Source organism: Acanthochromis polyacanthus, chromosome 5 (assembly GCF_021347895.1).
Source record: "Acanthochromis polyacanthus isolate Apoly-LR-REF ecotype Palm Island chromosome 5, KAUST_Apoly_ChrSc, whole genome shotgun sequence".
Taxonomy (NCBI): domain Eukaryota; kingdom Metazoa; phylum Chordata; class Actinopteri; family Pomacentridae; genus Acanthochromis; species Acanthochromis polyacanthus.
In genome coordinates this window covers 21,081,992-21,107,010 of record NC_067117.1, presented here as the reverse complement: position 1 = coordinate 21,107,010, position 25,019 = coordinate 21,081,992, and the positions used below count along the sequence as shown (strand labels likewise).

General features: G+C 39.8%; 3 protein-coding genes across 3 annotated transcripts in view; all 3 read left to right on the top strand.

Moving 5' to 3' along the window:
- ptpra (protein tyrosine phosphatase receptor type A) overlaps positions 1-10,838 on the top strand; it is a 34,306-nt gene extending 23,468 nt beyond the window's left edge. The window contains exons 8-22 of the mRNA XM_022219766.2: positions 669-759; positions 1,657-1,733; positions 1,850-1,886; positions 1,991-2,088; positions 2,475-2,594; positions 2,794-2,960; positions 3,080-3,215; positions 3,391-3,540; positions 3,723-3,816; positions 3,966-4,042; positions 4,218-4,352; positions 4,884-5,009; positions 5,138-5,289; positions 5,648-5,783; positions 7,050-10,838. Coding sequence (XP_022075458.1) covers positions 669-759; positions 1,657-1,733; positions 1,850-1,886; positions 1,991-2,088; positions 2,475-2,594; positions 2,794-2,960; positions 3,080-3,215; positions 3,391-3,540; positions 3,723-3,816; positions 3,966-4,042; positions 4,218-4,352; positions 4,884-5,009; positions 5,138-5,289; positions 5,648-5,783; positions 7,050-7,124 — 1,671 coding nt within the window. The 3' untranslated portion in view covers positions 7,125-10,838. The remainder of the gene's footprint in view (positions 1-668; positions 760-1,656; positions 1,734-1,849; positions 1,887-1,990; positions 2,089-2,474; positions 2,595-2,793; positions 2,961-3,079; positions 3,216-3,390; positions 3,541-3,722; positions 3,817-3,965; positions 4,043-4,217; positions 4,353-4,883; positions 5,010-5,137; positions 5,290-5,647; positions 5,784-7,049) is intronic.
- A 2,571-nt stretch (positions 10,839-13,409) lies between these two features.
- gnrh2 (gonadotropin-releasing hormone 2) lies at positions 13,410-15,912 on the top strand. The gene is made up of 4 exons (XM_022219765.2): positions 13,410-13,575; positions 15,222-15,365; positions 15,473-15,556; positions 15,686-15,912. The coding sequence occupies exons 2-4, from the start codon at positions 15,231-15,233 to the stop codon at positions 15,722-15,724; spliced, it is 258 nt and encodes an 85-aa protein (XP_022075457.1). The 5' UTR covers positions 13,410-13,575; positions 15,222-15,230; the 3' UTR covers positions 15,725-15,912.
- Positions 15,913-16,832: 920 nt separating this feature from the next.
- zmat1 (zinc finger matrin-type 1) lies at positions 16,833-24,384 on the top strand. The gene is given in 8 exon segments (XM_051948627.1): positions 16,833-17,011; positions 19,433-19,539; positions 19,640-19,723; positions 19,895-19,991; positions 19,994-20,035; positions 20,202-20,489; positions 21,216-21,306; positions 21,521-24,384. Coding segments are annotated over 8 exon segments (1,833 nt in total). The 5' UTR covers positions 16,833-16,872; the 3' UTR covers positions 22,506-24,384.
- Positions 24,385-25,019: the final 635 nt, after the last annotated feature.

Sequence of the window (25,019 nt, the reverse complement as noted above, 5' to 3'; positions counted from 1 at the left end):
CTGATGACTTATAAACTACTGAATTACATGGTAACTATTTTACTAATAAATATTTTGGTTTCAGTAATTTTGTAAGGTTAAAAGTTAGAGTTCTCTGATTTCTAGCTTCTTAAATGTGACCCTGTATGACAGTAAGCTTATTATCTTTTATTTGAGTGCAAAACAACCACGATTGATATTTTTAACCATTTTCTGACATTTAAAAGACTAAATAACTAATCAATTTATTGTTAGAAAAATTTTGATTGACAGTAAACACAATTGTTGGTTGCAGCTTCACTCCCCACACACCCCTTCCTGCTCGCTGCAGCTACAGCACACCAGCTCACCTGTGACTCAAACGCTGTAAAACTGCTTTATGCTACATAATGGCAAGTTGTAATTTTGGAATAATTCAGTCATCATTGTTTCAGTGGAGACCGATTCCGTAGAAAGTCCCACCTTGAAAGGGGAAAGTCTTGCTGACAGGATTGGTTCCTCAGGTTTGTCACATGTGAAACCATGCCTGTCAGAATCTCTGTTTTAAAATGTCATCTGGGCATGTTGTATAAAGTAAAGAACTTTTCACTGGAGGGGATCTTTTGACAGTTGACAATTTTTTTTAATTGTAACAATATTAATTTTGTATTGCAAGTGTCTTTACACAAATTATTTTTTTCTTTGTTTAGGCACTGCCAGTCTGCCCCATCCAGGCTTCATGTGATGCTGCTTCCAAGGAAGAGAATAAGGAAAAGAACAGATACGTCAACATCCTGCCATGTAAGTGACGATGGATGACTAACACTGTGACTTGCTGACTGACATGAGCAAATTGTCAGTAGCTCTCAGTGTAACTGCATTTTATTCTACTAATTTCATCTTTATTTAATATTAAAGGGGAACTTCTTTTTTTTTTCAACCTGGGGTCTGTTTTCATATGTCAGTCCATACATGTGAGTGATGGAGAAATGAATTTTCAACATAGCTCCAGTATTTAGCCAGGCAGGCAGATTAGCAGCTCAGCTAGCAGCTCAGCTAGCGAAAAGTATGGGCAAGAGGCCCCCCCGCGTCAAAGTCCACCCTAACGTGCTTTTTTTCCCACACTTCGGATAGTCTCAATGAGTGTCCCACAACATACTAGAGATGAGAAGTGAACGAAAACCTCCACATTACCTGGCGATCGCTCTTTGTTGTGGTCTATATCCAAAGCTCTGGACGCTAGAAAGCAAATCTCGTTCCGAAATCGCGCAATCGCTCGCTCCAAAACACCGGTTTTGGCGCAAGGAGGTTTTTGTTCACTTCTCATCTCTAGTATGTTGTGGGACACTTGTTGAGACTATCCAAGCTGGTCAGTGTGGGGAAAAAAGCACGTTAGGGCGGACTTTGACGCGGGGGGGCCTCTTGCCCATACTTTTCGCTAGCTGAGCTGCTAGCTGAGCTGCTAATCTGCCTGCCTGGCTAAATACTGGAGCTATGTTGAAAATTCATTTCTCCATCACTCACATGTATGAAATGACATGAAAACAGACCCCAGGTTGGAAAAAAAAAACGAAGTTCCCCTTTAATATTTACCTGCACAATTATATTCAACCTCAGTAAAAGATGGTTTCAAATTCATAATTTGGTGGTTTAGTGGTTCTAAGTGTTCCTCAATATGTCTCCTGCTGTCTCTCTCAGATGATCACTCCAGGGTGCACCTGTCGTCTCTGGAGGGAGTCCCCGACTCTGACTTTATTAACGCCTCCTTTATAAATGTTTGTATATGCACAACCTCTGTTCTACATAACAAATAGATCTGCTCCAAATATGACTGATTAATCATTAATTCAGTGTCATCCTAATAATCTCATCTGTCCCTTTACTCCTGCAGGGGTACCAAGAGAAGAATAAGTTTATTGCTGCTCAAGGTAAAGTTGGAGGAGAAACTAACTGTGTCACTGTTTACTAACACACTTAATAAACAAACTTGGTTATTAATCTTCTTAATTACTGTTGTATCATGATGTCTCAGGACCAAAGGAGGAAACAGTAAATGACTTCTGGCGGATGATCTGGGAGCAAAACACAGCCACCATCGTCATGGTGACGAATCTGAAGGAGAGAAAAGAGGTAAGAGGCATGATGATGATGTTTAGTGCTGAGGTACTGTTTTTGAAGATTTTAAATTAATCTGTTCAATGTATTAAATGACAAAATAATGCAGTTTGTATAAAATGCACTTCCACAAGTAGGATCGTTAAAGAGTGTGCTTTTTTTACCCTAATGTGAAGTCTTATGCAATAGCCAGAGCAAGAATGATTTCTACTCATGACTTTGCTTTAAAACTGTGTGTGTCTGTTTTTTTACTGAACTCATTCTGTCAAAGATAGAGCAAAGTTAGGTAAGATAACCTAAGTGTATTCTTGCCTTTTTTCCAATCCCGTAACAGATGGAGGCTTTGCGCACTGTTTAATGAGGATCCTCGGTCTTAAAATCACTCTGTTTGTTTGTTCTAGTGTAAATGTGCTCAGTACTGGCCGGACCAGGGCTGTTGGACATATGGGAACATCCGTGTGTCTGTAGAGGACACAATGGTTCTGGTGGACTACACTATCCGCAAGTTCTGCATCCAACAGGTATCCCAAACACCTTATTAGTGAGTGTACCAGGTCAAGGTAGTTGTATTTAGGGTTATACAATTAATTTCAGCATAAGGTTAATACTTATTGTGCCGTATAAAAGGACATTAATGTGTACTGTGCAGATTGTCAGTATATTTACACATCGCAAACATCTCTGTGCCTTCTTTTATGATCTGGATTGTTTGTCCCTCAGGTAGGAGACGTCTCTGGGAAGAAGCCTCAAAGGCTCATCACCCAGTTCCACTTTACCAGCTGGCCAGACTTCGGGGTGCCCTTCACCCCCATTGGCATGCTCAAGTTCCTTAAGAAAGTCAAGACGTGCAACCCCCAGTATGCTGGGCCCATTGTTGTTCACTGCAGGTGAGTGTGTGGTTGTTGACTGAGATCGCTTCTCTTTGTCTCACGTTTTTTTTTTTTTTTTGTTGCATGTGTGCCTGCACGCCACACACAACTAACAAGATGGCATTTCTGTTTGTCAGTGCGGGTGTGGGGAGGACAGGTACCTTTATTGTGATCGATGCCATGTTAGACATGATGATCGCAGAGAGGAAGGTGGACGTGTTTGGCTTCGTCACCAGGATAAGAGCCCAGCGCAGTCAGATGGTCCAGACTGATGTAAGTCTCGAGTTGAAACGATGAAAGCATGTATAAACATGTACCACAGAACTGTCTGAAGTGCCTTCAGATGATATCTTATGAGTTGGTGCTATAGAAATAAAATAGAATTGAATCAGGGATCTCTGTCTGAGAGTGATTCTGAGTCACTTATTCATGATTTTCTCTTCCACAGATGCAGTATGTTTTCATCTTCCAAGCATTGTTAGAGCACTACCTTTATGGAGACACGGAGCTGGAAGTCACCTCTCTGGAGTCCCACTTGGCCAAACTGTATGCCCCCTCACCTGGAGCTGGCTGCAGTGGTCTGGAGGCTGAATTCAAGGTCTGTTTGCGTGTTTCTTAGTCTTCCAAAGGGATGTTTTTCTCTGTGATCCCCCTCTATTGTCATGCTTAAGCATCTATCCATTCAAATTCAATTCAAATTAAAACATGTTGTTCTAGGATTCTCTGACAAATTTGAACCACAAAAGAGCAAAGTTTGTATTGTGATCTCATTATTTCTAGAAACTGACATCCATCAAGATTCAGAATGACAAGATGAGAACAGGCAACCTTCCTGTCAACATGAAGAAGAACAGAGTCCTGCAGATCATTCCATGTGAGTGATGCAGGTGTAGGTGTGGGTTTAGTCGGTGTAATTGCCGTGATGAATGCTGTGATGCACGTAATAAAATGGCAGATAGTCCCTATGTTAACACTTGAAGCTTTTTTTCAGTCAAGATAAATGCTTCTCCTTGCTTCTAACAGATGAGTTCAACAGAGTGATCATTCCAGTCAAACGAGGAGAGGAGAACACCGACTACGTCAATGCCTCTTTCATTGATGTGAGTGTTAAAGTGCCTGGATTAGAGTGGATCATTTCATTTCATTAATGCAAGCTATTGATCAAGTGTTTTAAGTCTACCTTTCTTCCCCTCTCTCCATTTATTTTGTGTTGTTCAATCGTTCGTCTTCTCCCTCTGGACCTCACTTTCTCCCCTCCGCTCCATATGGTCACAGGGCTATCGTCAGAAGGACGCATACATGGCGAGCCAGGGGCCCCTGCAGCACACCATCGAGGACTTCTGGAGGATGATCTGGGAGTGGAGAAGCTGCTCCATAGTCATGCTCACTGAGCTGGAGGAGAGAGGGCAGGTCTGTGTGCAATTACAGCCACCAGTATTAGATGTCAGGTCAATAACTGGCTAAAATAGAATATTGATATTAGGGTCAATGCTAACTGGATGCCACCAGTCTTGTATAACATGTTAATAATCGAAGCAAAATGACCTGATCTGGATCTCATGGCTTTAATGAAATGTGTTGTATATTATTAGAAATCAACATGTCCAGATGATTCACTGCTACAGCAAGGAGTAAATATATACTTCTGGAATAAATCATCTGCAACAGCCAGGATTAGAAATTTTGAATCCAGCTATTTCCAGTAAACATGTTGGATTCAGTGTCAGTTTCTTCCTTTGCTCATGTAATTAATCATTAATGAATTGTATTTGGTTTCTCTCTGCAATAACCATAACGGTTCAGACATCTGGATATTTAGACTGCATACACACAATAAACAATGACTGTAGATTTAGGATGTCACTGACATTGTGGATTTTGTGGATATATTCAGATTCCTAACATGTTGTTGTTTGACTGTGTCCCTCTTGTGTCCTGTAGGAAAAGTGTGCTCAGTACTGGCCCAGTGATGGAGTGGTGGTCTTTGGGGACATCTCCATTGAGATAAAAAGGGAGGAGGAGAGTGAAAGCTACACGGTGCGTGACCTCTTGGTCACCAACAACAGGGTAAGAAAAGACTCAATGAAACAAGCACGCAGTCCACATACAAACGCTCGAATAACGAAAATTGTGATTTTCACAGGTAAGATTGGCTGATAATAATTCCTTTTCCTTCCTATCATCTATGTTTCCAGGAGAACAAGGCTCGAGCGGTGCGTCAGTTCCATTTCCATGGCTGGCCAGAGGTGGGCATCCCCACTGACGGTAAAGGCATGATCAACATTATCGCTGCAGTGCAGAAACAACAGCAGCAGTCTGGCAACCACCCCATCACTGTGCACTGCAGGTAACACTCATAGCTTTTTCATCTTGCATGTACCACTATAATGACATCTAAAGAAACAAATGCAGCGACATTATGATAATTAAATGGATTTTTTATATTACTGTTGCACATGTAAATGCTCCTGGCAATTATGTATACTTGTGTGTGTCTGGGAAATTATTGTAGCTATAAAGGCACTGAAAACAGATCACTCAGAACACTTGGTGCCTTCTTCCTTGTGACATTTTGTTCACAGAAGTGTTGCTTCTTCTGTGAAAAGTACAGCACAACAAAGCCTCTTGTTTGTATTTATTTCTAAACGTGCTGGCAGCAGTGTGCGTATTGAAGGCTACATTTTTGCCTGTGTGTGTGTTCACAGTGCTGGTGCTGGCCGGACGGGGACTTTCTGTGCGTTGAGTACAGTTCTGGAGAGGGTGAAGGCAGAAGGCATCCTGGATGTCTTCCAGACAGTGAAGAGCCTCAGACTGCAGAGACCCCACATGGTGCAGACACTGGTAAGGGCCCATTAAACCTTTTCTCATTAAGACTAATAGGCAGCTAGTTTGCTAGTTTAACTTCTTTAACAAGGACATAGAGAGAAGATGAGAGATGTGCTTGACTTTCATTTACAGAGAGTAAGGGATAATCATTTCCTACAAATGTTTGTGTTCTCCTTCATGGTTAAGATTGAAATAAGACACCAGCAATTTGGTTATCACTGCGGCATTTCTAGCCACTGTGCTTGCTGTATTGTTTTTAACTACTGTATTTTTGAATATTTGCCATATATTTTATTCCTGCTCGGCTTATTGTGTCTGTTGTCACGGATGAAGTACAAAAAGTGAAACAAATTTCTAAATATTGCTTGTCAAAGTGAGCTCGATAGTTTATTTAACATGAAATGTTAGAACCACTTGAACCAACAGATTTAGATGCGATTCCAAAACCTAAGAATTACTTGTCAAGAGTACTGCGTAGCTAGCGTTAGCATAAAGCCTGAAAATCTGTGTAAAAGCAACTGAATCCACGTACCAGCATCTCTAAACCTCACTGATGCACACTTTGTCATTTTTTTAGTTGTTTTGTATGAAAATCGAACCAAAATTTGCAATTTTGAGGTGAGCTTTCCTCATGTGTGCATATGGACATGAGTGGTAAAAATCTTCTAATTGAACACTCAGGCAGAAAGAGAAACTAATTTCCTTTAAGAAACTAGATGAGCCCTCAGTAGAGGGCAGAACCACGCCCTCTGCTGGCGAAAACCCTGTCCTCCCTATACAACTGATGCAATATGTATCAATTTTGATCATCGTACGTATCTCCCTCCCTACTTGATCTGCTGACCTGTAACTCCACAACTGAGCAGGGGACCTTAGACTGATCTTCAGTGCCAAATTTGATTATCTTGACTTCAGCAGTTGCAGAGATATCAGACTGGACATAGCCACATACATACATACTTACCCAGCCAGATACCGCACCGAATGCAGTAACCCCGCCAACGTACCCATCGGGCGTGGTTAATTAGTTTGATTTTAGTTACAGATTGAAATAAGGGAAGTGCAAGATGGAGTTTTGTGTGGAAGAAGGAAGGGGTTTGCTTTTAATTGCTTAGATATTATAAATGCATATATGTATTTATTTGTGTATATTCTCCTGTGCTTTGTGATTGCACTGCTGTTTGTATTCGAAGTCCTTAATAGTCACAAGAAGTCAGTGACGAAGTGAGAAACTGAAAATATCACAGATTCAGCTGATGAGGTAATTCTGTCCCTCCCCAGGAGCAGTACGAGTTCTGCTACAAAGTGGTCCAGGAGTATATCGATGCTTTCTCTGACTACGCCAACTTCAAGTAGGGACCTGTCATGGACGGATGGACGGATTTCAACATACACTTCATGCAAGCATATGCACGCACCAGAACACACACACACATACAGTACATTGCCATGCAGGAAAAAAGGCTGCATATTTCCATCTGATGGATCTTTTAAAAAGACTCATCACAACTTGATCTGTGAATGGGATGAACTGCCCGGTGGAAAAGGGAACAGAGGTCTCCGCCCGAAGGACAGGGCAGCGCAGTTGGACACAGAGAATAACTGAGATGCCTTCTTGAATATTTTGTAATGTTGTTAATACGGCCCTTCGCCCCTATTTTGCTTTTCATCTTCACCCCCCCATATGTATATATACTTACTGTGTTGCATTTTATTACTTTGGTTTTAGACACAGTTTTGAGTTTGGCTGCATTTTCGGGTGGCACCTGTAATGTATTTTATTGGTATATAAATATATATGAATATAAATCTAATGCTTTGATGGCTAATGTACAACATCCAGAGTCAAGGTAATGAGGTTTGGATTTCTTTCTTTTTTTTTCTTTTTTTTACTTTTTAGGGACAGAGACTTAAAACATTTTGGACTTTGCCTGAGCCACTCTGTAGCGACATGTGTGTGGTAGCAGACATTTCTACATTCACCAACAAACCCTGGACTGTTTTTCACTAGAGGACATTCATACACATTCACATACACAGTCCAAGACATTTATCTTCACACAAAAGTTGGTTGCATCTGTTTGACTAAAACAGTTTTCAATCCACTTGCAGTTTCTCTCCACAAAGTTTCAGGGGTTCAAGAGTAACTCACGATTGGAAAACACAGCATCAGTGATGTAGCTCATAGTCTCAGGTTTTCACACACAAACATACACACTAAATACCAGGAGCCATTAACTGTGTTGGAGCATCTGTGTGTGTGTTTGTTTGAACTGGAGCATAAGCTGGCAGACGAGACTTGGTGTGTTTTCACATCGCTGTCTTCTGTCTGCCGAGTGCCAAAGTCCTTCACTCATTTGGTTTTGTAGCTCTGGTGTCTGAGAAACTCTACCAACCACGTTCAGAACAAGAAAAGCCGTTTCACTGTCCGAGTGTCAGTAATTAACACACTACAGGAATTTAAAGTTATAAAACATGTTTTTGCCCCATACGGTCAAGAAATACAAGGGTTTTCTGAAGATTTTTTTCTCGTATTTTAAGGTCTGTTACAGTGTCAGCTGCACTGTTGATCATGTTCACAAACCAAATTAAAAAGAATACAATCATAATTAGCTTCATTTCTGCAGCGTTGAGATCAACACATCCCACATACCCAGCTCATTTCTTTTCTTGTTTACAGACACAAGTCAGTATTTCTTGTAGATTGTATTAAGCATTTCTTTTCCATATGTTTGTTGTTTTTTTTGAGTCTGCTGGGATTAACCATCATTTCTTATTTTATATTGTCACCATGTCGTATGGTTGCTCCTTTAAAGAATGATTCCCCTTTTATTTCCCACCATGGATACTGATGCCGACGAATGTTTCTTTTTATTCAAATGCTGTTGCTGACATATTCCTCAAAAACGGATACGTTGTTACTTTAATAGAAGAGGTGTGCCATTTTGTTTGCTCTGATATATTATGTTTTTTAATAGATGTCCTGTGAGGACACTCAGACTTGAACTACAGTGGTTTTTTTAAATCTTATCCGAGGTCACTATTGAGGCCGTGCCCTTTGTGATTGTAATAAAAGATAAATGATGTCAGTTAACCGCAGGGCTTTAGGTCAGTACTAATTTCAACTCAGTCAGCTCAGGAAATGACTGAAGCCAGGATTGTTTAAATTTACAAATTGAAGAAATTCACCTTGTATTCATCTCCACAAGTGGTTTTAGCTCGCACCACAGTTCGGGTATTCAGATACTATTCCCCAGCTGGATTTTAATAGACTTTATTGACATGATGTTCAAAATATTTTCTTCCAGGATTTTTTTCAAGCTACTTCAATCCTTCTTAATGTCAAACTTTAGCTAAAAAAATAGACCCATACTTGTGCATGTTTTACATGACACTAACACTCCTGTATGTTGTTACTCTAATGAAAGGAAGGAGCACAATCAATTGTAATTTATTGACGGTAGCTGTCACTAAAACAGTACATGCTGAACTTTGAGAAGGAGTGATTGTGTCAATGTTGATTGTCCGAACACTCATGCACTATTTGCACCAAAAGCAAAGCCCTTAAAAGTACAGAGCCAAATACGACATAAGGTCAGGATGATCGCATGGCCTTGGTTTAATAATTATATTTGAACTCTGGAGCAGCTCTTTCAGGTCTCAAAGCCTCCAGGTTGAGCCTTGTGTCAGGCCCCTGCGTGGACTTCAAGTAGCAGATAGTTGAATTGACCAGTCACTGAATTTGATTGCTGTTTGTGCATCATTAACTTCATTTCAGGTCTTCTTTTGTTCCAAAGCATCACAAGTGCCCGCACTATTAGTTAGGTGCCATTATGTTCTTCATTTATTTACATTGTCACTTACTGGGTCTTTAACTAATAGAGAAGGGGATGCTTAGCAGTTCTGTCTGTGCTTGAATTACAGCTTTTTAATGTGTGTGTTTGCATCATGTGATTTACAATGTCTCACTGCAATTTGAAAGCAAAACATGACACTGTGCCAACCCACGAGACCCGCTGTCACTAAAATCTAAAAGAAGTGCCTCAGTGGAAGGTTTTCAAAACGAATCAATTCTCCAAACTTTACCTTAAATGTGAGGTGGAACCTTTGTCATCCTGTGCATTTTCTTTACCCACATGCATTCCCTCATCTATCACCTGAAGGCTAATGACAAATCCTTTTTGTACGGCAATACTAACAAGCAACACTGGGTCGGTCGTCTTTGCTTTCACATTCCCTCTAGTTGCATATGTGTGGATTCCTTGCTTGTGCAGATCAGACTAACACTGGGGCCCCTCTTTACGTAATGAATTCCCTTTGAATTGAATGGCTTCATTTCATTCCATATCAGATGAATGTGGGCTCCATGACAAGTAATCAGTTGTGGGTGCCTAAATGTTAAAATTCTGAGATTTTTCCTCACAACAAACATCTTTTCTCACCAAGGGAAACCAGTTGTCCCTGTTTTGTCTCTTTATTCCGGGAGCTTTGTCCCAGTGGGGTGGTTTAAATTCCCCCAGCAAAATCATTTACTTCAAGTTTGGAAAGGGAGACCGCAGAAAGCTAGAGTTCAGCTTTCCTCTTCTTGCCAACTTTGTGTGTCTTGTCTGTCTCTTATCCAGCTCCATTCACTGCTGTCCACTTATTGCTTTGTTTCCCTTCTTTCACTTTGTCCTTGGACCATTTTTCCCAGAGGTCAACGCCCACTCCCCTTTTGTACATAATGTAAGGTTATTTATATTTCATTCCTGTCTGCTGCCTTGCTTATTTTATTTCTTCTCCCCCTTTCTTCTGTTTTTTTTTTTTTAAGATGTAAATTGAACTGTATCGGGACCATTCTGAAATGTATTAGAGCTGTTATGTTTTGGCCATTTTTAATTTGGTATAATTGTCTTAAGCAAATCCTGTATTTTAATTTGCCTAAGTTTGTTTCTAGTGTTTTGTTATTCAACATTTGAATATATGTATATATAATTATATATATGATAAAATTATATATAATTATATAATGCCAGATGGCCTTTCTAAGCAAGATACTGTTCAAACCTAATAAAGTGCTTGAGATTTTAACCTTTGTCTGTGTTTATCCTGTCTTTAGATATAATATAAAACACAGTAGTGCAGTTAGTTTGCATGCAGGTGCTTTATTTGCTGTTTTTATGTCAAGACAACCTGGTGCTCATTAGAGCTCACTTTCCAATGAAGACTAATGGTGCTGCAGTGTAAAACAATTACCAGTTGTTCATAAACCTTATAGATCAGGTGATCCTCTTGAGGGTTGTTCCTGAAGGGTTTTCAATCAACATTTACCATTCATCCTCATTTGAACGTTTCTGACTTTTTGCAAAAAGGAATTATTAATCTATGAAATATTTTGTGTGGCTGTTGAAGTTTTTATGTAAAAAAAAATAATAATAACTGCAATTTTGGAGAACATTACATCCATATTAATGTAGCCTTGCCATTGAATTAACCTCATGCAGTTTTTAAAAAAATATTCCTTTTTTAGATGAAGTGATGGAAAGGTAAACAGTACAATTCAAAACTTTTGTTTGAATTTTGCAGATTTTTGATATACATAAACTCAACAAAAATATAAATGCAACACTTTTGTTTTTGCTCCCATTTTTTATGAGATGAACTCAAAGATGTAAAACTTTTTCCACATACACAATATCACCATTTCTCTCAAATATTATTCACCAATCTGTCTAAATCTGTGATAGTGAGCACTTCTCCTTTGCTGAGATAATCCATCCCACCTCACAGGTGTGCCATATCAAGACGCTGATTAGACACCATGATTAGTGCACAGGTGTGCCTCAGACTGCCCACAATAAAAGGCCACTCTGAAATGTCCAGTTTTATCACACAGCACAATGCCACAGATGTGGCAAGATTTGAGGGAGCGTGCAATTGGCATGCTGACAGCAGGAATGTCAACCACAGCTGTTGCTCGTGTATTGAATGTTCATTTCTCTACCATAAGCCGTCTCCAAAGGCATTTCAGAGAATTTGGCAGTACATCCAACCAGCCTCACAACCGCAGACCACGTGTAAGCACACCAGCCCAGGACCTCCACATCCAGCATGTTCACCTCCAAGATGGTCTGAGACCAGCCACTCGGACAGCTGCTGAAACAATGGGTTTGCATAACCAAAGAATTTCTGCACAAACTGTCAGAAACCGTCTCAGGGAAGCTCATCTGCATGCTCATTGTCCTCATCGGGTCTCAACCTGACTCCAGTTCGTCGTCGTAACCGACTTGAGTGAGCAAATGCTCACATTCGATGGCGTCTGGCACATTGGAGAGGTGTTCTCTTCACGGATGAATCCTGGTTACACTGTTCAGGGCAGATGGCAGACAGCGTGTGTGGTGTTGTGTGGGTGAGCGGTTTTCTGATGTCAATGCTGTGGATGGAGTGGCCCGTGGTGGCAGTGGGGTTATGGTATGGGCAGGCGTCTGTTCTGGACGAAGAACACGGGTGCATTTTATTGATGGCATTTTGAATGCACAGAGATACCGTGACGAGATCCTGAGGCCCATTGTTGTGCCATACATCCAAGAACATCACCTCATGTTGCAGCAGGATAATGCACGGCCCCGTGTTGCAAAGATCTGTACACAATTCTTGGAAGCTGAAAACGTCCCAGTTCTTGCATGGCAGGCATACTCACCGGACATGTCACCCATTGAGCATGTTTGGGATGCTCTGGATCAGCGTATACGACAGCGTGTACCAGTTTCCGCCAATATCTAGCAACTTCGCACAGCCATTGAAGAGGAGTGGAAAATATATTGGCCAGTAACATTATCTATTAAATTTGTTCCTGTAAACTGACAGATTTAATAGAAGGTCACATCTCTTAGCTAACACTGACAGGTACGTTTAGAACCAGGTGTTGTGTCTCATCAGTGATGATTCTCAGAATCACCTGACTTTGACCCGTTTCTTGCGCTGAAGTGTCCTTCGTAACCAAGTTCAAGTTGGCAGTCAACACTCCACGTCACATTGTTAGTCACTTCCTAAGTAAGAATTGGCTCTACATCTAAAATTAAAAAGTAAATTGCCTTTCTCCTCTAATTATATACGCAGTCTGTGGCCCGGTCAGACATCCGTTGTTTGTTCCTCTCATCGTCAGATGCCTCTGAGTTTCCCCTGACAGAGGGGTCAACTGGGACAGAGGGATGATGTGTGATGGTCACGGTGGCCTACAGGTGCAAAAAAATACATAAGGAAATGGGGAGCTATTTGGTTTTTTTAAGGACACACATGCAAATTCACCACTTTAAGATGTTTTCCTGATTCTTTGTGTTGCAATATTTTAAAAGTTACACTGCAGTCATAGTGGTTGTCAGCGTATTAGTTAATTTAATGAGGTAAAGTATCATTATTCACCCAGACTGTCAGTATTTGGATCCGGATAGAGGTGATGAACGTGTGCAGATGAGCATCACGGGGTCATCAGTGCTGTTTGCAGGTGATAATTGGAATTGGCTGGGTCTTCTGCACATCTTGTCTCCAGGGAACAGTTCATTTCACCCCTGGGTCCAGAGAGGTCAGCAGTGGGTAGGACACAGAGGAAAGAATGATGTAGATGTGTGGAAGGGGAGGGGGGCTTTTAAGGTCCATATATTGAGGAGGGGACAGAAGGTGTACAGAAACTCTGCAGTAACGCACCTGTAAAGCTGTGAGCTGCTGTGAGATAACTTTAGTAGCTGGTGAACTAAAAGACTCGGAGGTTGATCTGCTGCAGGGACGTTAAGGGCAACTTGTTTATAAAGTTGTGACAAGTGAGACTAAGGTAAGGACTTAATTATACTAATACATGCTTTACTGACAAACATTAGCATAAATACATTAGTTTCTTGGGTTAATCTGACCTAAAATCTGATATTTTAAGTATTGTTCATTCTTCAGTTTAAAATCTGGCTTAAAGATTCTGGATATGTTTTTCACTATAGTTAGATTTGGGAAATGTTCTATTAAACCCTTTGAACCTCAAAACCTGACATATTATCTCCCTTTTGTAATTGCAAAAATTACACTGTTTTGCATAGCAACAAATTTTAAAACTAGAAAGGACCATTAGATTTTTAATTTGATGGTCCTTTAGGGCTGCACAGTGTGTAGTGGTTAGCACTTTCGCCTTGCAGCAAGAAGATCCCCGATTCAAATCCCGGCCTGGGCCTGGGATCTTTCTGCATGGTGTTTGCATGTTCTCCCTGTGCATACGTGGGTTTTCTCTGGGCACTCCGGCTTCCTCCCACAATCCAAAAATACGCTGAGGTTAATTGACTATTCTAAATTGCCCGTAGGTGTGAATGCGAGTGTGATTGTTTGTCTGTATATGTAGCCCTTTGACAGACTGGTGGCCTGTCCAGGGTGTCCCCTGCCTTCGCCCGGGTCAGCTGGGATAGACTCCAGCACCCCCGCGACCCTAATGAGGTTACAGCGGTGTATAGAGGATGGATGGATGGTCCTTTAATGACTTGTGATGTGCAATTCTTCTCAAATATCTACTTAAAATTGTGATTTTTGATCAAAAAATACTTTATTCTACCAGATTCTGTACGGAATTTTTAAAAAAAAACGTTTGCACTCCTTGGACCATAAGCCACAAGTGACTCATTTACAACCAACAGTCACATGACAAAAATTCTGTCTTATTTTCTGGACTGAACCTTAGGCTGTGCTGAGCTGAGAGGAGACACATATGGAGACAAATCAGAGACTGTGAGGAAAATAAAACCTACTTCATTGGTAAAATAAATGCAGCACAGCTCAAAAACAGTGCACAGAGGAGCAAGTTGTCAGTAAGGTGTTGGAAGATACATTCAGTATGGTGAAATATATAAGAGGATGTGAAGCAGTGTAAAAAACATTCATTTTAAAGAGGCTGTAAAAATATAGATTATTTAATATCCATAGCATGTGGAGACTACATTTTTTAAATACTAGTGGACACTTGGGGAAAAAATGTAAAATGAATAATTAAATTAATTCAGTTCTTTTTTTTCTTTTTGTTTTAAAATGATGGCATTGCAAGCTTGTTATAGTACACAACAGGCATTTTTGAGTTCTCTTTTCTTCTAGCCATGGCTCTGCTGTTTCCATAGAGGTACAAGACTTTTAAGTGTGGATAAAATGAGCCTGCAGTGAGTAATACTGTGGCAGGAGCAAAAAAACTGATGGCAACCAAGTATGTTCATTTCTAATTTGACACATCAGACCAAACGTAAAAATGATCTTGCAAAGATGCAGTGAAATACCTCAGTCTAAAAATATTAAAACTCCTCATTATTGTATCATGGGGTTATTGCTAAAAAAAAAAAAAAGACTTGTCATTGCAGGAAAGCAAAATCAAGGATGCCATTTCAGGATTAGTTCACATTTTAGATAATGGCCTCTTACACGGTCTCACTAACTGAGTGTCCATTTTGCTTTTAGACAAATATCATGTGTGTATCTCGGCTGGTTTTGCTGCTGGGGCTGCTTCTTTGTGTCGGGGCTCAGCTGTCCTACGCTCAACACTGGTCTCATGGTTGGTACCCCGGAGGCAAGAGGGAGCTAGACTCCTTCAGCACATCAGAGGTCAGGATCTGTGTTTGTGTACATCATTTAGTCATTCACTGAGTCAAATGAAGACATGCTACTTGCTATTTTCTCATATTCTGAACCTCCCTCTCTTTGTTTCTCAGATTTCAGAGGAGATTAAGCTTTGTGAGGCAGGAGAATGCAGCTACCTGAGGCCCCAGAGGAGGAGTGTCCTGAGAAACATTCTTGTAAGTGAACTCAGAGAAAACAGAGATAAAGAGATCCTTATCTGATGCAGTTTGATTTTAATTCATAGCAACAAAAATGTGTAATAATGTGTATCAGTCTAGTGCTTTGATGAATATCTCTTTTCACAGTTGGATGCCTTGGCCAGAGAGCTCCAGAAGAGAAAGTGACGGATTTCCGTCTCACTCTGCTTTTCTACCTGGTGACACTTTTATTCTGCATCTTTGTCTATATGTGATTCTGTGATCCTCTGGTCTTATTATTTGTTTTATTTGTTGTTCAGCATTGCAGTGCTGTTCCTTGTGGAAAAATGTGGAAATTGCAATGTCCCAGAATAAAGTATCTATTTTGATATGAACTATTTCTTTTCGTTTTTGGTGTCCAAAATTGTCTGCAGCCAATGGTGGGAATAGGAAATGTTGAGTGGACAAGTGGAACTCTCTAATATTTCAGAAAAAGCACATAAAAATAAGAATAATGTATGATGGCTGAATAAAATTTAGATGTGTTGGGTTTAAGATAAGATGATCCTTTATTACTCCCCGTGTCTGGGGAAATTTCCCATGTTACAGCAGCACACAGCAGAGTGTTATATTTGGCATTCTCGCTCATAGTCATGACTTGCATGAACTGAACAAAAATTTAAAAAAAAAAAACCTTTTCAGAAAAACTCATATAACCTATGCTATAAATTGGAGGCAAATTTATATAGCGGCAGTATTTTCACATTAAAACCAGAAAGCAAGAGGGAAAATAGCACTATTAGTACACTGATATTGGGGAAAGTTACAGAATTTTTTCGACACTGGGGTCTATACTACACAGAAAAGGTAATAAATGCATAAAGACAAAATAAATACATCTAGCCAGCAGAATAAATCTAAATGTCAGCACTACTAAATAGTTTTATTAATAATTCATAAAACAACATAATAACGCAGGCTGATGGGACATGAACATGCTTCATTAGTGCATCTATGCACTTTTATGCATTTTCCATTTTCTCCAAGCGGTCAAACATTGAAATGGATTTAATGGTTTACTTTTTGGTCTTGGTTTGGAGAGGAATAGACTTTGCAAGCCAAAACTGGTCGTTACATAACCTCCTAGGTGTGTCTGACAGGATAACAGGCAATGATTTCAGGTGAAGTGAGGCGCTTCAACTTGTAGCTTTAACACGTTATTATATTATGTAAACGGGACGGTGGGTGGCGGTATTTACTTACAAACTGATATTTCAATCTGCCCAAACACAAACCGAAGAAGATGCTCAGCACTTAAGCGTCACTGCGCATGCTCCAAGTAGCTAGGGAAAACGATGGACGACAGAAGTGTTTGTACTCCGCTAACTGTGGAGTCAGACGCTCCAAATAACACTACCAGTTCCCCTAACGCGGCTTCTGTCACATATGCTGACAAAGTAATAAACACTAAAACAGACATTACCCAGGTTGAAGGTGAGTTGTAACTGGAACGTAAAAAAATTAAGCCGTCTGTCGCCCTACCTACCGAGCCGACGTTAGCTTTTTAGCCAACTGGCTAGCCAGCTGATCGTTAGCTTCTTAGCTAAATACGCTAACGTCAGCTGTCTAACGCTAACTAGCTACCGTGGGGTGGTTTCAGTGCTTTCAATCGGTCAGTGCGTACAAGGCTAGTAAAATTTATGGCCAAACAAAACTCTAGTCTTACCCTTTAACCAGCTGGATAGCGAAAGATGAATTTAGTTTGTTGGATCCGGAAATTATCTTGTGAGTTTTTACCTGTAAACTGGGCTCCCAACCAAAACAGATTATCCACATACAATAATTAAGGTTAGCTGGTTGGGTAGCTAACAGGTTTTCTGTATGTCATCTAGTTGTTGACATTTTTTATCTTCTAAGGCAATAGATGGCATTTCGTCCATACTGAGACACTCAACCAAATGCAGAGAAGAAATACACAAGCTAGTGGCAGACTTTTAAGAGTTCAAGGGTTGTTGATTTAATACATCACAGGCTTCTGGAGTCTAATGTTGTAATTGGCCATCTTGTCCTCCAATGTGGTGGCCTTTCTCACCACTCCAATAAAAAACACTAAAGAATGTAAACAGAACAAATACAACACACACTTTGAGACAGTACCTACAATCTCTGTTCTCTTGTTAACTGCTACTGTGACTATCACTTGGTAAGTACAATATTTGTGATGTATCAGCATACATGAACATTTTGGACAGTGTCAGGGTGTGTACATATTTTTTTTTACTTATTGCAGACTTATTTTGGACTTCACATTATTTTAATATTTTTAGTGTGCAGTTGTAATATCCTGCAGAGAGAGTACAAAATGCACTGTGGGATATCAGTATTTGGACTAGATATTTTTAACATTATTTGATTTCCTTGTCTTCTTTCTCTTTGCATTTTTAGCAGCATAACATCAATATCTTTGAAATATTGCTACTTTAAACCCAAATTAATACTATTTGGAAGCTGATTTTTTTTGCATCAGTCAACCAGTTGAGTAAAATAGTGATCATTCACCTCAAGTAACACATATTCAGCCACCACCACTTATCGTGCTCTATGAACAGCTCAATACAACATACCAGAACAATTCATGCGTCTAATCATGTTATTTTTAAAATATGTAAGCCTATTTATTAGCAGCCAAAATGCACACATTAGTATGTAGGTTTGTATTAATAATTAATTAATGGATGTCATTTTGATCTAATTTCTAAAAAAGTAAACATAGCTTGCAACCTGCATCTCCACAATTTTGGAACAAAAGCCACACCAGTAAACAAGTCTGTACTTTGAGCTAATAAAATAATGCATGAGTGCTGTATTAACTCACAGTGTTGTTGCACGAGCACTTGTTTTTTATTGCTAAAAGACAAAAAAAAGTCAAATGATCAGTTATTATGCAGTTAATAGTTAAAGTTGGAAGTAGGGGAGATTTTTGAAGCACTTTGTCGCATTTTGTCTTTTTGACATTTTATTAGACTTCTATTGAAGCAACGTATGTTTTTTATGATTTCATGTTTACAATGTATTTAATCAAAGTTATGAAGGACAAATTGGTCGATCTCCGTCCTGCCTTCTACGGTTGCATGAATGCAGCAACAGTGAAACATGAACCTGCATAAGACCTTGAACAAGCAGAATGGAGGCAGTCAAGCACGAAATCACGATTTCTCATGTGGTAGCAAGTGTGTGTTTCACGCCACTATAGAAGGCTGGTGCTGGGTGGCAATAGTTGAAATGGCAATTTAACAAAATCTAATACGAAAAGTATCTCTTAGCTTATCCCTGTCCCAAAGAAAAAATGTGATAATTGATTTATGAATTGCTCCAGAAGTGATACTATATGGATTGTTATTGGGTTTAAAGTAGATGATTGTATGTTGTTTTTCAGCCTACATGAATTCCAGTAGAATTAATGTATTTACGATTAGTTGCTTTGATAGTTCTGTATGTATAGGAGGTGGAGCTGTTTTCTCCTGTTGTGCGAGGTGATGCAGAATTCAGGATTAATCTGAAAAATCATTTTAAATATTCAATGAGAGATTCACCATATCCAGACCATGACAGTTTTAAAAATTAGCATTTAGTTTTGCAGCTTTGCCAGAAAAACAAACAAACAAAAAATAAAAGAACACATAAGACTCAGGAGCTGTTACACAGAACTTTATTTCTGTACTAACAAGAAGTAGCATTTTGTGTTGACGTTGTGAAGGTTTTTGATGTTTCAACTTTTTTCTGTTTGCAGCGAAAATATAAGTTGCTTCGGACAAAAATATCTTCCAAATAAATGTAATGTTATCATTTAGTTGCCTTTTATGTATTTGTGATTCTTAAAAAATCTTCAGTTTTGCTTACTTTTCTGTCACACAGGAGACAGGAGTGAGGAGGAGCTGCTAAAGGATCTGCTCACTGATGACTACTGCCATGTGTGCGAAGCTATGCTTTTGTTTGAATCGCAGCGGCTGTCCCACTATGAGGTGTGTGTGTATTGCTGACTAGTATTAAAACTGGTACAGTTTTGTGTACCACAAAAGTTGGAGGCTAAATAATAATGCTTTTGATGTCCCCTGACTGCAGGGTAAGAGACATGCTCAAAAAGTCAAAGTGTACCTGCAGGCCAAAAGAGCAGAGAAGGTAAACAAAGACTCCACAGGACCCCAGGTTAGTGCTCATTTAGAAAGAAGTTGCCCCTTCAAAAGACGTAATGTGGTAGAACTGACATTTGTTGAGGGCAGATTAATTTTCTTTTCTGTTGTGTTCAGTTTATTTGCTATGTCAGGACGCATGTATGTGTGTGTCTTGACCGACCTTTGTTATGCCTGTGTTTTGCAGTGGACCATGACTACAGATAAAGACCGTTTCTGCGAGCTGTGTAATATGGTGTTCAGTTCCCATGTGGTGGCAAGATCACACTATGAAGGCAAAGTCCACACAAAAATCTTCGTAAGCAAGGTCTTCACCCACCAGGCAAGTGTGGACTGTGTGACGGAGAACCATTGTAGTGATGTGAATTTGAATTTTTACAATCAACAGTTAATTCTGTCGACAGTATAATTCTACTGCCTGCTCATTTCTGCATTATGTCAGAAGAAAAAACACAAATTAACAAAAAATTGATCATTTCTCATTACATTTATAGAGAGGAACACAGAGGTGCACACTTTACCAAGTCTTGCTCAGGATCCTGAAAATTCTGAGCAGAAATCATCCCCAGAAGGTGGTACGGAGCATGTTCTGGACCCGACAGCCACCACAGCCACTTCAAGCACAGAGGTTGATCTGAAGGACCCGAACAAATACTGCGCCCTTTGTGCTGCCTCCTTCAACAACCCCCAGATGGCCTTGCAGCACTACAATGGACGCAAACACCAGAGAAATCAGGCCAGACAGGAGCTGCTCAGAGAGCTGGGAGATGACGTACAACAAGGTAACAAAGGGACTTCCCTTTCAGCCAGTAGTCTAACAGAAAGCACCAGACTCTGCAGGAATTCAATCAAAATTTCAACATATTGTATTTTAAAGTCAGCATTGATGTGAAAAAAATACTTGTTGAGTCCTATTTTTCCTTGAGTGTCCTGTTAGACACACTGATCCAACTGAGATTCAAGGTTTCAAATAAAAACCAGTAGAAGCTGGCAACAGCACAACAGTTTGATACCAGGACATAAACATTCAACAGGGGAAAGAAGCAACAGATTAGTGATAAACCCAGATGAATTTGCTGCCAAGATTTCTGAAACGACACTGATATTTGAAACGAGAAATCCCCTCAGCCATGAAGAATTCATCTCATCAGAGACAGCAGGCAGGTAGACAAATAAGAGATGAGAAGGTAGGTGTTAGCTTGAGAGCCTTGTTACAGTAAACTGATGTTGACAAGAATGAGTTAATCAAACTGTAGTTATGTTAATAAAATAGTAAAGTTTCAGATAGTGACTGTTTCAGTAGCTATGCAGAATGTTAACCATCTATTTAACGTCTTTTTTATTTTCAGTTGTAAGTTGGGATTGTCCCTTTGCAGAGAAGACATAGACATGAGTTTGAAAATGTCTAGACTTGAAAAAAGAAAAGGAAGTCATATATCTGAGTGCTTGTAAACCATTATTTGATCATTCACACCATTTGTCTCCTTTCCACTGTCTGATGTCTCCAGCCGAGTCCTTGATGTGCCAGATGTGTAGTCTGCAGTTTAACTCTGTGGAGATGTATCAGGCCCACATGCAGGGAAACAAACACCAGATCAGGTAAGGGATAGATAGATAGATAGATAGATAGATAGATAGATAGATAGATAGATAGATAGATAGATAGATAAACTCCAGTGATTGGACATATTACTCTTTTTGTTCTGGACGTGTAAGAAGAGAATGGTTTGACCTGTTAATGGGACATCACTGCAGCATCAACATTTACCTCATTGAATAGCAATCTAATTCCAGTTTGTATATTCTTTACCAGGGAGAAGAAGGTTGTTGACCTGTGCAAATCCCAACAAAAAGTCTATGGCACATTTGCAGATGAACTGGCAGATTACATTCAGGTGCAGAAGGCTCGTGGAATCACCCTCAAGACGAGTCAAATCCTCGCTCAGAGTGACACACAAAGGGAAGGAGAAGATGATGAAGAAGAAGACCAGGAAGTTTTAAATGAGGGAGACATGATAGAACCAAATAGACTTATGCTCAACCTCCCTCCCACCTCTAACCCTCCTCATCCGTCCCGCCTTGGTTCTTACTACTCCGCTGAAACGTGTCATCCCTCATATCAAGGCCCACCCTGGGCATCCCATGGCTGGAGCTACAACTACCCTCCTCCAGTCCTCCCACACTCAGGCAATCCACAGTTCACCAGCTGGCCCATGAAGAGAAGGAGGCACAGAAAGCAGTCAAGCTCCTCGTCATATTCTACCTCATCATCTTATTCCTCGTATTCCTCGGATAGTAGTAGCACAAATGACAGTGATGACAGTGAATACAGGCGCAGAGAAAAGAAGAGAATTAGAAGATCCAGGAGGGAACGAGGCAGGAGGGGAAGAGATGTGGAGTCTGACAAGGAGGAGAGGAGGAGGAGGAAACGCCAGAGGAGAGAAAGAGTCTCAGAGGAGAGGAGGAGAGAGCAATCTGTAGAGTCAGAGGAGGAGGGCAGGAGAAAAAAGCTAAAAAATCACGGCAAGCATAGGCGAAAAGAAAAAAAATCCCGGAAAGAGAACATTGAGGTGGAAAGAGAAGAAAGGATGATGGGCAAATTAAAGGCAGAAGATGTGATGGAGCATAGAAAAGAGACTGAATTGCATATTCAGGCTGAAATCGATGTTGAGAGGGAGGATGGACAGGATGAGGCAGCCAAACCCAAATTTAGAAAAGAGAAGAAGAAAACAAAAGACAAAGTGGACACAAGGACAGAGGAGGAGAAGCTTTGGGACGACTCCATTCTGGGTTGTTAACTGAACTGCTGACATTTTGGCAAACCTAAATTATTATTAAATCAAGCATGAAATTGATAATGAAATATCCAAAACTATATTAAAATTATTAAAATAAACTAGATAGCAATTAATTAATACATTTTCATTGTCTGCTCTTATAGCCTGAAAGTGTTGTTTTCCATAAGTGTGATAGCTGGCTAGCCATGTCAGTATTTGTAAGGAATGAATGTCTTAATTCAGTGTGTTTGGAAGAGTTTCAGCCCTTCTTTTCACCATGACACCCAATAATATCTTTAACTAAATTAATGTGTACAGCTGTAATGTTTGAATCTCTTATGTTCTTGCCCTTTCTGTTAAATTATCCTCTTAACATCTTAACACACGAGTTAGTTAAATGATTTTGATCATCAATGTGTGCTTTTGATAAGGGTGTGATAGATTGTGATCCCTTCAGCAGTCTCTGGTTGGCGCTGTTGAGCTTTACTCAGCACATCAGTGAAGCAATTAAAAGCCCGTAGATGTTGGAAGCTTTGTCACTGCGTTTCTGTGACGCTGTATGTGTGCTTTCATGCACAGTCGCAATGTTTAAAAGAAGGCATTTCTTTTAAACTATGCGGCATGTGTAAGATATGGAGAATGATGCGCCTCTTATATGCGTTGCACCACATCGAAAATATTTTTTAAAAAATAGAGTATCTACAGTGTGATGTGTGCAAGTTTGTGTGTTATTGATGGATGCGTACATCCAGAGAACACATGAAATGTTTGAGGTCAGACAGGTGCACAGGCTCAAATGAGCACAGCGCTGTAGAAAACCTCAGAAGTGGCGTGTGATGAATTGAAAGAACTCATCTTACTGTATTTATAAAGTTAACATTGCAAAGCTTCAACTACTGTTGTGAATATAAATGTAAAATATAATTTCCTACCATCCTGGTGACTCGTAAGGAGCCACTCAAAAAATGCAGTTTCAATGAATCCTTAAATAGATCTTAAAACTGGCTATCTTTGTTTTTTAATTTAAATAAATACCTGCAAAGTCAGTGTGAAATATCTCCTGATTTGGTAACACAATGATTGATTAAATTCTGAGAAGGTGCTTGCCTTGACAGTATGAAGAACTGGGTGTATGTGGTGACGTTCATGCACAAAAAGACACTTGTTCAGTTTGTTCAGTCACTCAGCAGTTAACTTTACAAAGTGGCGCAAATGCAACAAACTCGCTCTTCAGCTCACCTGTGTAAAGTATCAAATGTTCTTTCCTTCTCTGTTCTCTCATCTCTTAGAACATTATTCCCTTTTTGTTGTAATGAGTGTCGACTTCAGAGTGTTGTTGAACCGTGGTCCAGGTGTCAGCTGCCAGCTAAATAATGACTTCACACAGAAATCTGTTTGGAATTCTGTGAAGTGAGATTCAAAAACAAATTGGAGAGACCTGCCACGTAAAGAGTCCTCTGTAGAAATCTATGGGGAAGTCAGAGATGGCAGCTGTATTACACATGTTCCACTCCTGTAAAAGTCAGTTATCTACTCTATAACATAGAACTGGGAAATAATAGACCAGTTGTCATGTACCGCTGGCCTGCATGATATTATGAAAGTGTCTGCATGTGTTGTGAAGTATAACCTCTGGGGGAAACCTCATTTTGGGGCAAAGTCACCAAACTTTCGAAATTATTATTATTTTTTATCAGATTAGACCGGTGAGTCTATACATGCAGTTTTTATGTCCCGGTGACCATTAAAATAACAGAAATTAGGTAAAGTCAGAGGCATAACATGGCTGCCAAGTAGCATGACGTGTCTATAGGGACTTTACAGTTCCCACTCATTGCAACTGGTGCTGCCAAGGAGAATGAAACGGATATTAAAGACTTTGTCTGTGCAGTGTCTGGAATTGTGTAACTACCTGTTTGTAGCGTCTATTTGATCATTTAGGTTACACCTCCAAATAATCACTTTGTATTTTTTATAAATTCTTTATTTTTTGTTTTGTTTTATCAGCTGGGTTGCTCATGGACCACATTGTAAAACTTTATCGCTAAGTGCTATGAGAATATCAAGTTTAGACGGCTTATGAGCATGGGACTCGTTTGACATTGTTTAAAATGGCACATTATGAATTTGTCGAAACGGTGCGAAAATGGAAGTAGAGTTACATGTTGTACACACAACAGCTTCCTAGTGTGTTTTCGAGCTAATTTATTATTGAAAAACTCATGTCAGTGTAATTACTGGTGCTGCTGTTGGTAGAAAAGAAAAATTGCGGATGAAAAAATAGAAAAGTCAACATCTGCTGCAGGAGTCCTGTGGAAGGTGTAAGATAGAAAACTTCTGAAGTGAGGTTTCAACTTTAAATTCTTTAAAGCTGTTCTCATTAGAACCAGACAAACTGCTACATCTGACACAAACAGTGAGACATATATGGATATCCACATCGAGTAAGCGTCAGAAAAGACTTAAATTTTGGCAAAATTGTCTGAGTAGAGAAATGAAATGAGAGGCTGGCAGCTTTTCAACTTAAAGCATAGA

Bases quoted from the DNA above. Each gene is read 5' to 3' on its own strand.
- gnrh2 (XM_022219765.2), top strand. From the start codon at position 15,231: ATGTGTGTATCTCGGCTGGTTTTGCTGCTGGGGCTGCTTCTTTGTGTC. The intron at 15,366-15,472 runs GTCAGGATCTGT...TTTGTTTCTCAG, and splicing joins ACTCCTTCAGCACATCAGAG to ATTTCAGAGGAGATTAAGCT. The intron at 15,557-15,685 runs GTAAGTGAACTC...CTCTTTTCACAG, and splicing joins GTGTCCTGAGAAACATTCTT to TTGGATGCCTTGGCCAGAGA.